Source organism: Gadus macrocephalus, chromosome 16 (genome assembly GCF_031168955.1).
Source record: "Gadus macrocephalus chromosome 16, ASM3116895v1".
Taxonomy (NCBI): domain Eukaryota; kingdom Metazoa; phylum Chordata; class Actinopteri; order Gadiformes; family Gadidae; genus Gadus; species Gadus macrocephalus.
Window position 1 is genome coordinate 4,007,710 of NC_082397.1, and position 14,560 is coordinate 4,022,269.

The window sequence follows — 14,560 nt, forward strand, 5'->3', positions numbered from 1 at the left end:
TGCTCAAGAAGCCCTTAGCCGCTGCTGGAAGTGCTTGGGGCTTTGCTAGCGTCAACATTTTAGGGTTCTGGCTTTTATTTTGAAGTTTACAGGGTATACCACGTCTGCTGATAATTAGGTGAGGCGTATATGAGATGGCAACAAACACCGCACAGTGTGGCACACAGGATTCTTCCCCCAAACACCCCACAAAGAGAAGCCCACAGTGAATTTAAATACATCCGACTGTAATTAAATCACTGGTTTGTGTGATTACATTAGCAAGGTAAATGTAATAAATGGAAAATAATGTAACGAGTTATTCAATTATGGAAAACGATATATACATATTGTATGTTATGGTGCACGTCTGAGATTGATTATTTTATTGGCTTCTGTACTGGTCCTCATTAAGTCTGATATGATTACGTATGTACTAAATATATGTTGGGGCCTTTACATTCATAATTGCAATACTGGGTATGTCTTGCACGCTATATCTTAAACGTCCAAAGACATGAGTAATGCAGTCCTACTTGAATTGAAAATGCCTACTACATTTTCTTTTTTTTCTTTTTCCCCAGGTGAAAGTTGGCAGAGGATATTTTTCAGGTTAATGTCAGAGAAGTAAGTCCATCCATTGAGAGAGCTGAACAATGCCCGAGGCTGCATAATATCTGGGACTAAGCGCGGTGATTACCAAAATTAGCTACTTTATCTTCATGATCGTCTAGTTCCGAAACACTACATACCGCACCGTCTCCAGATGATTATTTACATGATCATTAAATGCTGTTGTAATTAATCCTTGAAGTTACAGGTATCTTGTATAAGGTAGGTTAAGGGCATTGGGAATCAAACCTGAAACCATTGGATTAGGAGTCAAACACCCCAGCCATTAGGCTTGTGTTTACCAAACTGGGGGTCAGAAGTCTAATTATGCCTGCAAATAACGTCACTACAATTTATGTCTTTATATGACACGATGTGCTTAGGTTCACTGGGGCATTGTAACAGGTTAGAACAATGTGCAGGGAAGCAGATGTTCCAAGCCTTTTATGTTCACGGCCCAAAACAACACTAAACTACCAACGGCAAACAAACGCCACTGGGCAAACAATATGCTAACAATAAGCTGAATAACGGGGACATCAATAAACATCCAATAAAGATGTCATTGCATAACTGATCGCTAATAAACAACTTAAGCAGAGCTGAACTGGTGAATATAATCTGTCCACTTTGATTTATTGAGGAAATACTCAACAGACGCTATGCAGCCTAAAGAGTGTTTTAATTTACACGCTGTGTAAATACCAGTTGGTTCTGTACTTTATGTTCCAAAACATATTGCATAATACTCCCCTATTATCATCCTGCTGTTGTGTACTTAGAAAATGTCCTCCGAGGGTCAAAACACAGCAGGAAAAAAACCAAAACAGTTGGATCACTGCAATACTGCCTCTCACACTCGACAGCCAACATTAAGCATACAAGACTACGAATGAACAACATCACAGAATTCTGGTCGTGTCAGCTGTTGTACACGGAGGAAGAAGAAGGGGGAAAAGGGTAGGTGTATGCAGGGGAAACAGAACAGAACGAGAGTGAGAGAGGAAGGGGAAAGGGAGGGAGAGATGAATCACGTCCAACACACCGCCAATTCCTGGCTCAGAGCCCGGCCGCGCGGGCATCAATCACAGGCCGCGTGTTTAATGTTGTGTTTATGAGCACGGCTAGACAGCGATGGCGGCTGTTCCCGGGGTCGCGACGCAGACGGGGAATACGGAGTGGGGCTGAGGGATGATGCACGTGTTGTTGTTGTTGTTGGTGGTGGTGGTGGTGGTGGTGGTGGTATGGAAGGCGGCTAGCGAAGAGTTGTTGGTGGAGATGGAGAGGACGAGGAGGTAGAGGTGGAGGTGGTGGAGGTGGTGGAGGTGGTGGTGGTGGTGGTGGATGTGAGGGGAGCGTGGATGAGGCTAAATCAAATAGAAATCTTGAAAGAAAAAAAAACAACACAAAAGTTTACTGAGAGGGTAAAGAAACAAACGCACCCAAAGAAAAATGAATAAACGACAAAGCATAAAAAAATGACTTTAACTTACCAATGTCAAGGCTAATATTGCAAATGGAACACAAACACAGACACTGGCCAAGGCAAAGTTGTGATCCTTCTTCAGCTTGGTGCGTCTCTGAACCCTGGACCCCAGAGCGGGGAGCTGTCACGGTGGTTTCGGGCCCGTTGCAACGGCGGCTGACGGCGGCTGACGGCTGCTGGTGCTCGTTTTTTTCCCAGACACAGTGATTATTATGTGTCCTCCGCCTTCATTTAACTTTATTTATACTGCGCGCGAGCGACAGAAATACAGATAGTGATGAATTGCGGCTAGGCGGTGACGTTTATAGCTTCTCAGCTTTCGTTTTATTCACAAATTAGCTTCAGTGCGGAGTGGGAGATCTAAAAGCTATAAGTAGTCAGGCAGCATGAGGGCAGCGCTCCAAAGAATAACCGTCAGATATATTATACATGAAGACTCTCAGCTGTCGCAGTCAGCCGCGCGTCCGCTCCCAGGCACCGGGACCTTGGTGTTTATTGTGTTGATTCTGCTACGGTCATGTCATTGGGGCTCATTTCTCCCAGATAATCAAATAAAAGAAAGTCTCAAACAGCTCCCAGGCACGGGGCGCACTTTAACAACCCCCAGAGTTTTGAATTCCGCCGTTCCGTTTCAATCTGGAATGATGGGAATGAGCGATGAAGTTTGGGTGGAATGCATGATGCAAGTGGGAACAGGGTGATATGGATGCTTGCATTGCCCAACATAGCTATCCTAGAATGACACAGCTAGCGTAGCAAGCTATAGCAGTCCTAGCCCGATATAGCTAGCCGATCGTGACGCAGATAGCCTAGTGTGACACAGTAAGCCAAACTTGACATCGCTAGCCTAGCCTGACATATCTAGTGTAGCTGTAACAGCTGGCCTAACAGAGAAAGCATAGCCTGTCAGAGTTGTTTTCCTCTCTTTACTGAACCAGAGTTGACGAGACAGACATAACAAATACAAATAAAAATATTTTTCTGTCTGTTTCTCCCAAAAAACACAGTTTTACATTTGTCTTCCCCCAAATATTACAGAAAAATAAACGCTTGTAGTAAGTGTTAACCTAGCAAACTGTCAAAAGTTTAAATAAAGTTCTTGTTCTTGTCATTCTTCCATTTAGTCTATATATATGACAGGAATATTATTAATGTTCTAGTATTTGCAATTCATTTATTTTTTATATCTTCAGGCAACACTTAAAAGCTAAATTGTGTGAGCCAAACAGATTAGGTTGCTTCTTGATCCTGGGAAGAGTGCAGCAGATGAACCAGGAACCCCACTGAGCTAGCCCTAGGCTGTTGGGATAAGTCTGCTACCACTGCCACCGCCATCACCAACACCACCTACTCCATCACCTCCTCCATGATAACCTCCAGCATCGACCCATCAACATCTCTACCTAGTACCACTAGCACCATGTACCTCGTACCGCTAGCACTATGTACCTCGTACCGCTAGCACCATGTACCTCGTACCTCTAGCCCCGTCGACACCAGCGACATTGTTTCTACCATCAGCGCTACCGTGTTTTACACCACTGTCATCTCCATCAGCACTTCCACCATCACCACTACCACCGTCACCATTATTACCGCCTCCTCCATCACCACTACCACCATCATCCCCATGTCCTACGTCACCACCACCACCACCACCACCAGCATTTCATCACCTCCTCCAACACTATAACGATCCCACTACGAACACCACCCCCTTCATCACCACCACTAGCTACTAACTACTACCCCCCTGGCGGTGGGTGGGGGTGTTCAACAAAGTAATCAAACTCTCCCAGCACCTGCTCTCCTTGCCGGTGGCATTGGGACACCCTGCTCACCCTGTTTCTAGGTTGTAAATGGAGGCCAGGTCGTAAACGGGTGCTAAAACGGTCATGAAGTGATGCATTGAAACTTTTAAATAGAATTTTAAGTGTAAAGAGATTAATGTTAAAATGATCAGCCCTAAATCGATCGGTACATTGTAAGCCATTGTTGGTGGTAAGGGTAATTTCTCTCTCTCTCTCTCTCTCTCTCTCTCTCTCTCTCTCTCTCTCTATGGATTCTAAATCCTCATAATTACATTTAGACTGGACTGCAAATAGCTTTTGTAAAATGTCGAATGAGCTTGTGAAAAAAGTTTTTTTTATTCTCAAAAAGGAGGTAGAGCTAGTAGGTATTCTCAGGAGGTAGAGCAAGTTGTCTGGCAGCCAGAAGGTTGCTGCCTCCAACCTCCGCTCCCCCCTGGCTAATCGCGAGGTGTCCCTGAGCAAGACCCCGAACCTCAACAACTCCCGATGCGCTTGCAGTTCCCTCACATTGGCACCGCAGTCAGTGCATGAATGTGTGTTGTGAAGTGCTTTGAGTGGCCAGAGTCTAGAAAAACCCTACATTTCCCCATTGTATTTTAACGAGAGGTTAACATTATAGTACTATTTAATTATTAATTATTCTAGAAATTCTGTATCCTGTAAATGTTTATACCTGGAGGTGACTCATTTCTAAATCTTTTTATATTTAGCTGTTTCTATGGCCTACAGATCAATGTGGACAGCATTTGCCACCTATATAAAAATCCTACCTGAAACATAATATCTTTACTATTTAGACAAACAATCAATCACTATCAAAACTTTTTCCAACAGAAAAATATTATCACAGTCACCACATATGACGATTTCTTTCGTTACAAAACGAAAAATACCCCTCCAGAAGAACACGTTGGATCTGTAGAACCCACAACTGCAGAAGAGCAGGGGATCCATATATGTCCATATATGGTGATAGTTCATATACGGAAGTGTTTCCCAAGCTTTGGGTCGGGACCTCACTTGATATGCATTAGGGGTCGCAAGAGATGTATAAGCTGCAGAAATGTGTTAAAAAAATGAATGTAATGAATGTAATGAAAATATGTAATTATAAGGTTTTATTGGTCTCTTAAATGTTTTGTATATATGCAAAGAAAGCATAACGATCCATGACCCACGAGCAAAACACTGCTGCTAACTAGAGGGTCAATTAGCAGAGGTTCACTGGGACATTGAAATGAATGGCAAATTCATGGTGATCATGTTAAAACAATGTGTGTCAAAGCGGATACACAACCATTTTTTTAATTTGAGTTGCAAAATATTTCCATGGATACACAAAACGTAGAAGCTCTGAATCAGTGTCACGCGGTGATTGTGTACCGTATACAAAGAGGATGAATTCGGCCGAGCTGGATCCCAGGTGGTTGCTGGCTCTGCATCCGTACGTCCCATTGTCTGTCTTGTTGAGCGTGGTGATGGTCAGCTCGAGGCCCTCCACGATCATACGCTCCACGTCCGGGAGCTCCCCCCCGTCCTTAGACCACAGCACCGGCTCTGGACTAGGTGGAGGAAGAGGAGGAGGAGGAGGAGAAGGAGGAGGAGGAGGAGGAGGAGGAGGAGGAGCAAGGTAGGAGCAAGGCAAGGGAAGGCTGTTTAGACCAGATCAGATATGATCAGATGTGGTCAGGTTCGATTGGGTCAGGTTCGATTACTTTAGTACTTTATTCAGCCCGAAAGGGAAATTCAGTGGCAATAGCAGCATTCAATGAAACAAATCATCAATAGAAAAGACAGTATAATGATACAAGTAATGATACAAAGATAAATAAAACAGAATAAGTTCAGTAAAGTAAATAAAAAAATGAAATGAAATTATCTGGGTGGAAATTATTATAGGTAGGCCTATGCAATAATAGTAAATCATGTAGTAGGAATACAGTGTATTTTTTATAAGTTTTCTTTCACAAGGACCATCAATAAAAGTGCTTGTTCCAGATTGTGGTGGAAGCTGCTTCACCATGCTTGTTTCGAATCCTGCATTCAAAACACATAAGCAGATCTAATATGTATTTATGTTGGACCTAAACCGTTTAGAGACATAAAGATGGAGAGGTGAAAAACATGTGGCGGCATCTTCTGCAGCTTTCGTCCATTTACTGCTTATCTTCATGAAGAGATAGGCTAGACCATTTCATACAGCATATGGTCAAGACGAGTTCAGAATGTGGAAACTCACTCGCTTGGTTTTCAACTTTTGGTTTAAGAATCAATGTGTTTTTGCATACATTTCAGACTTCTGTAAATATAAATATAATACAAATAAATATAATATAAATAATTGTGTGTAACTTACATTGGGTTCCCTGTGGACACACACTCAAGTTTCAAATACTGCCCCTCCTGTGGGACAATCAGGGAGGCTGTGATGTCAAGCCGAGGTGCATCTGTACAGACAAAAGATCACAACATTCATTAGCATGTTTTTAACAGTAGCAGGCTATTATACATGAGTTAGCAGTATAGCAAGCTAGCATTCATTTGTTTGGCTGTTACCCATAACACAAACACAATGGGTAAAAGTCCCCATTTAAAAGGAAACAAATGAATAATATTAAAAAAAATAATAATAATCAGCAAACTGGTCACCTACATTAGCATTGCTATGGCCCACAACAATTTGTATTAGTAGCCTGTATTAGATAGCTCTATAGCTATCTAGACTTGAGGCTAAAGCTTATATCCCTTCCCTAGCTCTGCGTTAATCCCTTACCTGAACCCATAATAATCCTGTTCTGATCCCCACCAACCCCTCCCCCTACAAATATTTCTAATCTTAACCTTGAAATGTGATTTCCATACGTTTATACATTTTTAATAGCATCAGTCCACTCCCCTGACTGAGAATCATTTTTCTCGGCCTAACTTGTTAGTCACTTGGGATCAAAGCGTCTGCTATATATTAGCAGACGCCCTTATCCCAAGTGACTTACAACTTAAGCTGAGAACAATTCTTCTCCGCAGCTAAATCAGTGTTTCCCATCCTATTAAGCCTCATGAAGCCCGACAGTGCCATCAGTGCGGCTCAAGCACCTCTTCATCCAAACCATCAAACGATAAATGTTTTCTTTTCAACCCAAATTAATTTAGCATAGCTATTGATGCTTTGACTCATATTGAGAGGATTACATGGGTTGGATCGGTGTTTACAATGGAAGTCGGAGAGTATTTCTGGACAACTATTGATGGTCAACAATCGACATATATAATATTGAACAAATATTCCTATTTCACATCATAATTTTTTTTTGGCGGTAGTACGTAGACAACAAAGCAAGTTCAACATCTAAACAAGTAGGCCTACAACACCAGACCTAGGAAAATCTTTCTAAAATGTATATTATGAATGCCCCCTGTCCCCGGATATTATTTTCAGCCAAGCACCACTCTACCAGTACTGATAATATACGTGCATGTTTAAACATGAGTATTACATGTGTGGTGCAAATACTTTCAGCAAGAAAAATGCCGTCCTCCATGTATTTTGTCATTCATTGGAAAGAGTTCAAAAAAGTTGTTGTATTAAGGTTGTATCCCGATTCCACTCATGTCATAGAGTTGGCCTTATTTTACAACAACATAACCAACATTAAAACGACAAAAAGGAAACATTTTTGGAAATTCTACCCTTGCAATCCGATAAGAATCCCCCTGGTCACAGGTACCCCCATTTGAGAAACACTGCCCCAGAGTACGTGCTACCCTTCGGTGGGGAGAACACCATGCTGAATGACTCAATGAGGGTGCACTCACACTAGGCCATCTGGCCGTGGCCGTGGCCGTTTTCACACCTAACCGTGCTCAAATCTGCCAGTGTGAGTGTGGTGAGTGTGGTCAGTCTGGCCAGGCCAGGCCAACTTGGCCACTTGGGAGAGGTGTGCTGCTACGGTACGGGCCGCTACGGTACAGATGCTAATGAGCCGACACGCGTACACGCACAGCTACGCAACCTGAGCTGGATGACGTATAGTCCCTGCGACGACCATGGACATAATAAAGGCGACGAGCCTTCTTTCCCATTAAACGGTAAACATGTATCCAAATAAGCAACAGACTCAGCAAAGTGCGAACTGTGTTCTCTGTGTTGTTGTCCATTGTTGTTAGAACTCTGACTGGCGGCAGACTTTATTATGGTCCATGCAGCGGACGCTTGGTGATGACGTGTTACGACGTGATGACGTATGTACAAGAGCCTACCGTGGCCAGGCCACAGTTGCGACGGCCAACGGCCTCCGCCAGATGGCCTAGTGTGAGTGCAGGCCAGAGAACAATGGGGCCATTTGAGCATGGTTAGGTGTGAAAACGGCCAACGGCCACGGCCAGATGGCCTAGTGTGAGTGCACCCTAAAAGTAGAGCGTGTGGGCAGGAGTTCCCGTCACCCAGGACTTACAGTGGACTTCCAGGACCTCTGTGGTTTGGTAGGGTCTTTCCAGCGCCGGGTGCTCCACGCTACAGGTGTAGGCCACGCCGTCATCCCGTCTGTCCACCTCGAACTGCAAGCTGCTCCTCACCATGAAGGACTTCCCGGTGGCGTTGATCTCCTCCGTGCCTTCAGGGGCAGAGAAGAGGGGGGGGGGGGGGGAAGAGGAGATCCGATTAGAGGTCCATAACGTTGGAGATAGTGGTGTTGGGGGTGGTGGTGGTGGGGGTGGTGGTGGTGGCGAGGGAGGGATAGGGGTGGTGGTGTATAAGGTGGTTGTTGTTGAGGTGGTGGTAGAGGTGGTGGTAGAGGTGGAGGTGGAGATGGGAGTCGGTGCTGGTGGTGGATGTGGTGGAGGTGGTGCTGGCATTTTGGTGGTAGTGGAGATGGAGATTGAGGTGGTGAAGTGACGTTATGCACCATGGGACATAGCGTGGAAATACGTGGGGAACCACATTTGTACAAACAGATTTCTACAAAATTATGAATGTCCTGTGGGTGTGTGAGAGTAAGAGCGTTCTTCTGCGTGTGTGTGCGTTTGAGTGACTGTGTGCGTGCATCGGTATGTGTGTGAGAGAGAGTGGGTCTTAGACCATGAGATGGACTGGACCTTTCAGGCTGCGTCACTGCCTTAATGTCACGGTCTACTTCAGATCCAATGGGCTGCACGTTAGCGGAGCTGATGAAGGCAGAATGAGACTCATACTCAAGAATGGATGAATTTAACCACAGAAAAAATGACAATAGACCAGTCAGAAAAATGAAATGTGTAACAGCATGCATTGACTCGAAATATCGTACATGACAAAACACCTTTTAGGGAACAGAGCATTTTCGAAGGCAGGAGAAAACTGGCTTATTTGGACGGCAGCTGTTCCTACGAGTCCTCAAAGAAAGAAACTGTGTATAAAAGCCTTATATAATGATACAGTTTAGCACAATAGATGAGATATTATTTCACTATGGAGTACATTTTGACTTCTGTTTCCTTCTACCAGTGAGAGTGGAAAATTTGGCCTTGGAAATTAATTGAAATTGAAGTCAAACTTTTCGGCCTTTGGAAGTCAGACACAAAGAAGGCAAATGTTGAACGCCTTGATTTGGTTGACAGGGCGAGAGACTCCTGTAGGACTGCCTTTCAAACACCAGCACAAAACAACGTCTCCAGTCAAGCCCACTACGGTCTCACTTTGGAGCGCTTGGCATCATATCACCGATGTCAAATCGTCGTCTGCATATGCCAAATCCAAAACTGGAAATGACTGAAGATTCTTATTTTGACCGAGGCTGTTGTCCACGTGAAAAGGATTCTGGAGTATTCCTCCAGGCCAACAGTACTGCGGGTGGAAGAGGCCGGGCTGTAGCATACTTCCTGCCACAGCTGGTTGTGGGTACTGAGCAGTATCATTAAGAACCCTTCACAAGCTGCTGCCCTTCCCAGACAAGTCAGCTTCTAATAAAAGCCCTGCACAACAGTCTCTCACACACACACTCTCTCACGCACGCACACACTCTCACGCATGCACGCAGGCACACACGCACACACACACACACACACACACCCCCCCCCCCCCCCCCCCCCCACACGTAGGTAACACACCACCCGCATTCACACACACTTTTCACAGTCAACACACACTCGCATACATCCACAGTCCCATACTGAAACACACACACTCACACACTTTTCACACACACACTCACACACTTTTCACAGTCAGCATTCAGACCCACAAGGAAAAAAATGTGTCTCTATTTATTGCCTGATTATGCACATGTGTGGACATGCATACATCTGCATAATAAGATTTAATACAAAGAACAAACAAACGATTCTGTGCCGTCATTAAGTCAACCATTTCACTGTGCTTTTAACTGAGAGCAGACTGAGATCAAAGTCACTGAGATCCGGAAGATTTTCATAAGAAAGGGCCTGGCTGGGGATTTGACTATGAAGCTGGGAATATCAGCTTCCCTTTCCTGTTTTTTTTTTTTCAGTCTTTCTCAGTTTTTCTTCACAGACTGCAGTTGACTAGGAGTTTCATCACCATGTCACTTAATTAGGCTGGTTTGTATCCCATTTTTTCGCAGTAACAACCCAATAAAAACATGTAATGTCTAATGGTGCTTGTAGGGCCTACAGGAACTTCAGGATCTCTCTAGGTAGGGTTGTGTCAGGCTATGTCTGCGTGTGTTTAAACATTCAAAAGGAACATAATGTGTTCTCTTTGCTGATGCAACGGTTGCACCAGCGGTACTGCAGATTATTATCTTCACTGTAATGCTCTCAGACGCACGGCTGTCACTCAACAACAACTAATTTGCTCGCCTCCGTAAGCCGCAAAAATAATTATTTGCCAATGAACGAGGGTTGCCTCTTAAAAATCCCGCGATGTTCGTCGTCACTCGCACAAACGGCGGGAAAACAAACCTCTGGAGCGTGAAATAAACAAGACATGTTTTTTTTTGCTGTTGCACCTGCTGATGTCCTCCAGCCGTGCAGCTGGAACCCCCCCCCCCCCCCCCCCCCTAAGGGGAAGGGTTTGAGTGACGGACGACACGGCCCGACAGCGAGGCCCCAGTCGCAGCATGACGCAGACCGCAACTGAGGCTCCTGCGACTACCGCGACTAGCTCCGGCACCGCGGCACCGTCGGAGCGCCTTTTATTGAGCGCCTTTTATGCAGCGTCTTCAGAAGCTCCGGCACACAGATTGACATTTCCCCCTCTTTGACACATGTTGATGGGGAAATATCCCTTTTAATGTGCAGAGCCTCCGGCCCTTCTGTGTTTACTACCGGTTCTTGCCTTTGACGAGCCAAGGGTTTGTAATAATAATAACCACCCAAGCCCAAAAGGGGAGATTAATAAAAACATCTGCATCTGTATGTAAATGACAGGTCCTGACAAGGCAACTCCATTGGGTCCTGATTCTGAGATTAATATTGTATGTTTATGTTAAATGAATGTATAGACGTGTATATAATAATAATAATATAATAATACATTTAATTTAGAGGCGCCTTTCAAGACACCCAAGGTCACCTTACAGAGCATATAGTCATCATTCAAAACTATGTAAAACAGACTAGGAATAAAAGGAAAACAGAGGTTAAACATGAAGAATAATAATAATTAATAACACTCAAAGACGCCTAAAGTGAAGGGGCCTAAAGTGAAGGGGGGACCTCTATGTGGTCCATTGGGTAATGTTTTGAATTACAGGTAAGACTATAGCTTTCCTGTGGGTATGGGAAATGTACACATTTCAAACTAGGTACATGTACCTTCCATTATCTTTTCTTTAATATAACATTATAGCAGAATTAATGCATGATGAATTCTGTGAAGCCCAAAGGTGAGGAATGGAGACTTGTATGATTTTGCTCTGATGCAAAAACATGTTGTATTGGAATCTATCTCATGTCGGTTTGGAGTGAAATATGTTATTTTAAAATCAATCTCAGGAGAGGGACAAAAAACTCCAAACAAATCAAAATGTTCATGCGTTTTGGAGGCAGACAGTCTGGTGCGATGCGTTGTGCCAAGCCTCCACTGGCCTTTCAGAGATATACGTGCAAGCCATTTCAACAAGAAAACTTCATTTCCCAGCCCTCCCCCATCAATCATATTGCCATGTGGGGTACGCCACAAACCCGCCAAGAAAGAGCTTCTCTCTCTTGCACGCAAAACTTCAATAAAGACCAACTGCCGTGCACAGCTTTCCCGCTGCAACCCCGCATGCATTAAAGAGCTACACATGGCTTAAACCAGTACTATCAAATCACAGGAGGGGGGAAAAAAACAACACTTTTCACCCGACGACTATAAAAACACTTCAGAGGCTGTGCTCTCGAGCTAAAAGCCGGTAAGAAGACAAATAAACAGGTGTTATTTGCTAGCAAGAGAGAGAGCCTAGCATAGCTCCGCTGACAGATATACCGCAGAACATTAGCAGCTCCACCGCCTGCGGATTGCTTCTCAGAGACTCTCAGACAGGGTGTTAAACCGCCTGCGTAGGACGGGCATCCATTTTACTTCCACTAGAAGCTTCTCATAGGGCTTTATTCACCTAGGGGCCATCTTACACATTCAGTTCACACACCCAGCTAACTTGTAGCACAAAAAATATGGCCCATATAGGCCTAGGTGAATAAGTCATATGGCTTGTCTTTGCCAGCAGTATTGAAATGTATTGATATGTGTTTTCTGTCTCTATTGCCTTAGTCTTCAACCACACATACAGAGGCTGTAATGTCGATGATATACTTGGGGTAGTTATACTGTCTGTTCAGTAAGGGATTGACAAGGAAACACGATCAGCCTACAGTAGATGTAAAATACTGTGGTGGTTGAAGTAAGATTAGGAGTAAAAAAAAAAAGCAAGCACATCAGAGATTTAGATATGCTAACAACAATCATAATGATTCAAACACATTTGTTTAATGTTTGTAAAATTTGACTTCACCATACTTCATGAATCGTGTGGAAAACGTCAACCTTCATCGCATAAAGTAAATCACAATAAATAATATAACGCCAACAGGAACTCGGAGCTTACAGGTCACAGGTGACTGCTGCATATGGCCGCAGAGGATACACACAGCTCACAGGTGGGGACTCGGGGACGGCGTGTCGCCCTACCTTGGACCTCCAGAGGATACACACAGCTCACAGGTGGGGACTCGGGGACGGCGTGTCGCCCTACCTTGGACCTCCAGAGGATACACACAGCTCACAGGTGGGGACTCGGGGACGGCGTGTCGCCCTACCTTGGACCTCCAGAGGATACACACAGCTCACAGGTGGGGACTCGGGGACGGCGTGTCGCCCTACCTTGGACCTCCAGAGGATACACACAGCTCACAGGTGGGGACTCGGGGACGGCGTGTCGCCCTACCTTGGACCTCCTTGTCGTTACGGAACCAGCGGATGGTTGCGGCGGGCTTGCTCCCGGCTGACGCGCAGGTGAGGGTGACCATGTCCCGCTCCACCGCCGGCTTGGTGAAGCCGATGATCTCCGGCCGCTCGGGGACACCTGCGGCACACCGAACGCACAGGCGTCTGCGTTTTTTTTAAACGCCTTAAAACATGTCTCGAGACAAAACCACGAATGAGATCACTGATCTAAAACTCGGGTTTCCCAACCTGGGGAGCATGTTACGCATATGAGGCTGTCTTATATTTACATTTAGGTCATTTAGCAGACGCTTTTATTCAAAGCGACTTACAATAAGTACATTTGTCACAAGAAGCGCATCGATATGTCGCTGTCGGTACAGAAAGGATGTTCATAGAACCAAGTGCACGTGCAACAATCGCTAGGCTAACCAATTCCCCGTGTTACAGGCAAGGCAACTTTATTTATATAGCACTTTTCATACACAAGGCAGACTCAAAGTGCTTCACATATAAACATTGTCATACAATTAAATAAAATAATAGGTAAGTAAAAGAAAAACATATGCAAAAAATAGAAGTTAAGGCAGTGGTCCCAGGGACCATTCAAATTAGACTTCTCTCTAACTTTGGTTCAGCTAATGTGTTGAGCATAGCCCCTGTTAAATAAACGTATGAACAAAAAGGAAGTTTAAAATCCGTTCCCCCGTACCTGCACTCTAAAATGTACGGGGGGAACGGATGAGATGTTAAACTGAGGTCCTGACTCTCTCAGGTCACGATAGTGCCCATAGTTGTACAAGTAGGGGTGCTAACCTCGGTGTCCTGGCTCCACACCACCTGGTCTCTTGATTGAATAGTTTCCCAGCTCACCGTTCCAGTGTCGCTAATAACCAGTGTGTGGTGAACATGTATCACCCAGGTGGGTGCTACGCACTGTTAGTGGATGAGCTGTGATTTCCCCCCACACACTTTGTAAAGCGCAATATAAAATCAATGAATTATTATTTATTATTACGAGTAGGAGTATCTGCAGGGAGGCAGTGTTAAGTGTCTCTTGTCTTCCGGAACAATCTGCCAGAAGGTGTCTCTGGTCTTTTGAAAAGTTTACCAGAGGAACCCAGGGCAATCTGTCAATATCTCAAGAAGTACCTTTATAGTTTTTAGTTTAGCTGCTTCTGTTGGTTTAGAAACTAGGTCGTGCAGAACTTGGCATATTTTTTATAGCTACTTCAATATTGATCACATGCTTTGATTGTTCACGCATCACTTGTAAATCGCTTTGGCTTACAG

The 14,560-nt window shown here is 44.5% G+C and overlaps 1 protein-coding gene across 2 annotated transcripts in view; it reads right to left on the reverse strand.

Annotated features, from left to right (window-relative positions):
• Positions 1–4,991: 4,991 nt before the first annotated feature.
• Positions 4,992–14,560, reverse strand: part of LOC132474777 (cell adhesion molecule 2-like) — a 132,038-nt gene continuing 122,469 nt past the window's right edge. For both annotated transcript variants that reach the window (XM_060075649.1, XM_060075648.1), the window contains exons 4-7: positions 13,269–13,406; positions 8,340–8,498; positions 6,245–6,335; positions 4,992–5,450 (exon numbers count right to left, since the gene is read on the reverse strand). In XM_060075649.1, coding sequence (XP_059931632.1) covers positions 5,168–5,450; positions 6,245–6,335; positions 8,340–8,498; positions 13,269–13,406 — 671 coding nt within the window. In that variant the 3' untranslated portion in view covers positions 4,992–5,167. The remainder of the gene's footprint in view (positions 5,451–6,244; positions 6,336–8,339; positions 8,499–13,268; positions 13,407–14,560) is intronic.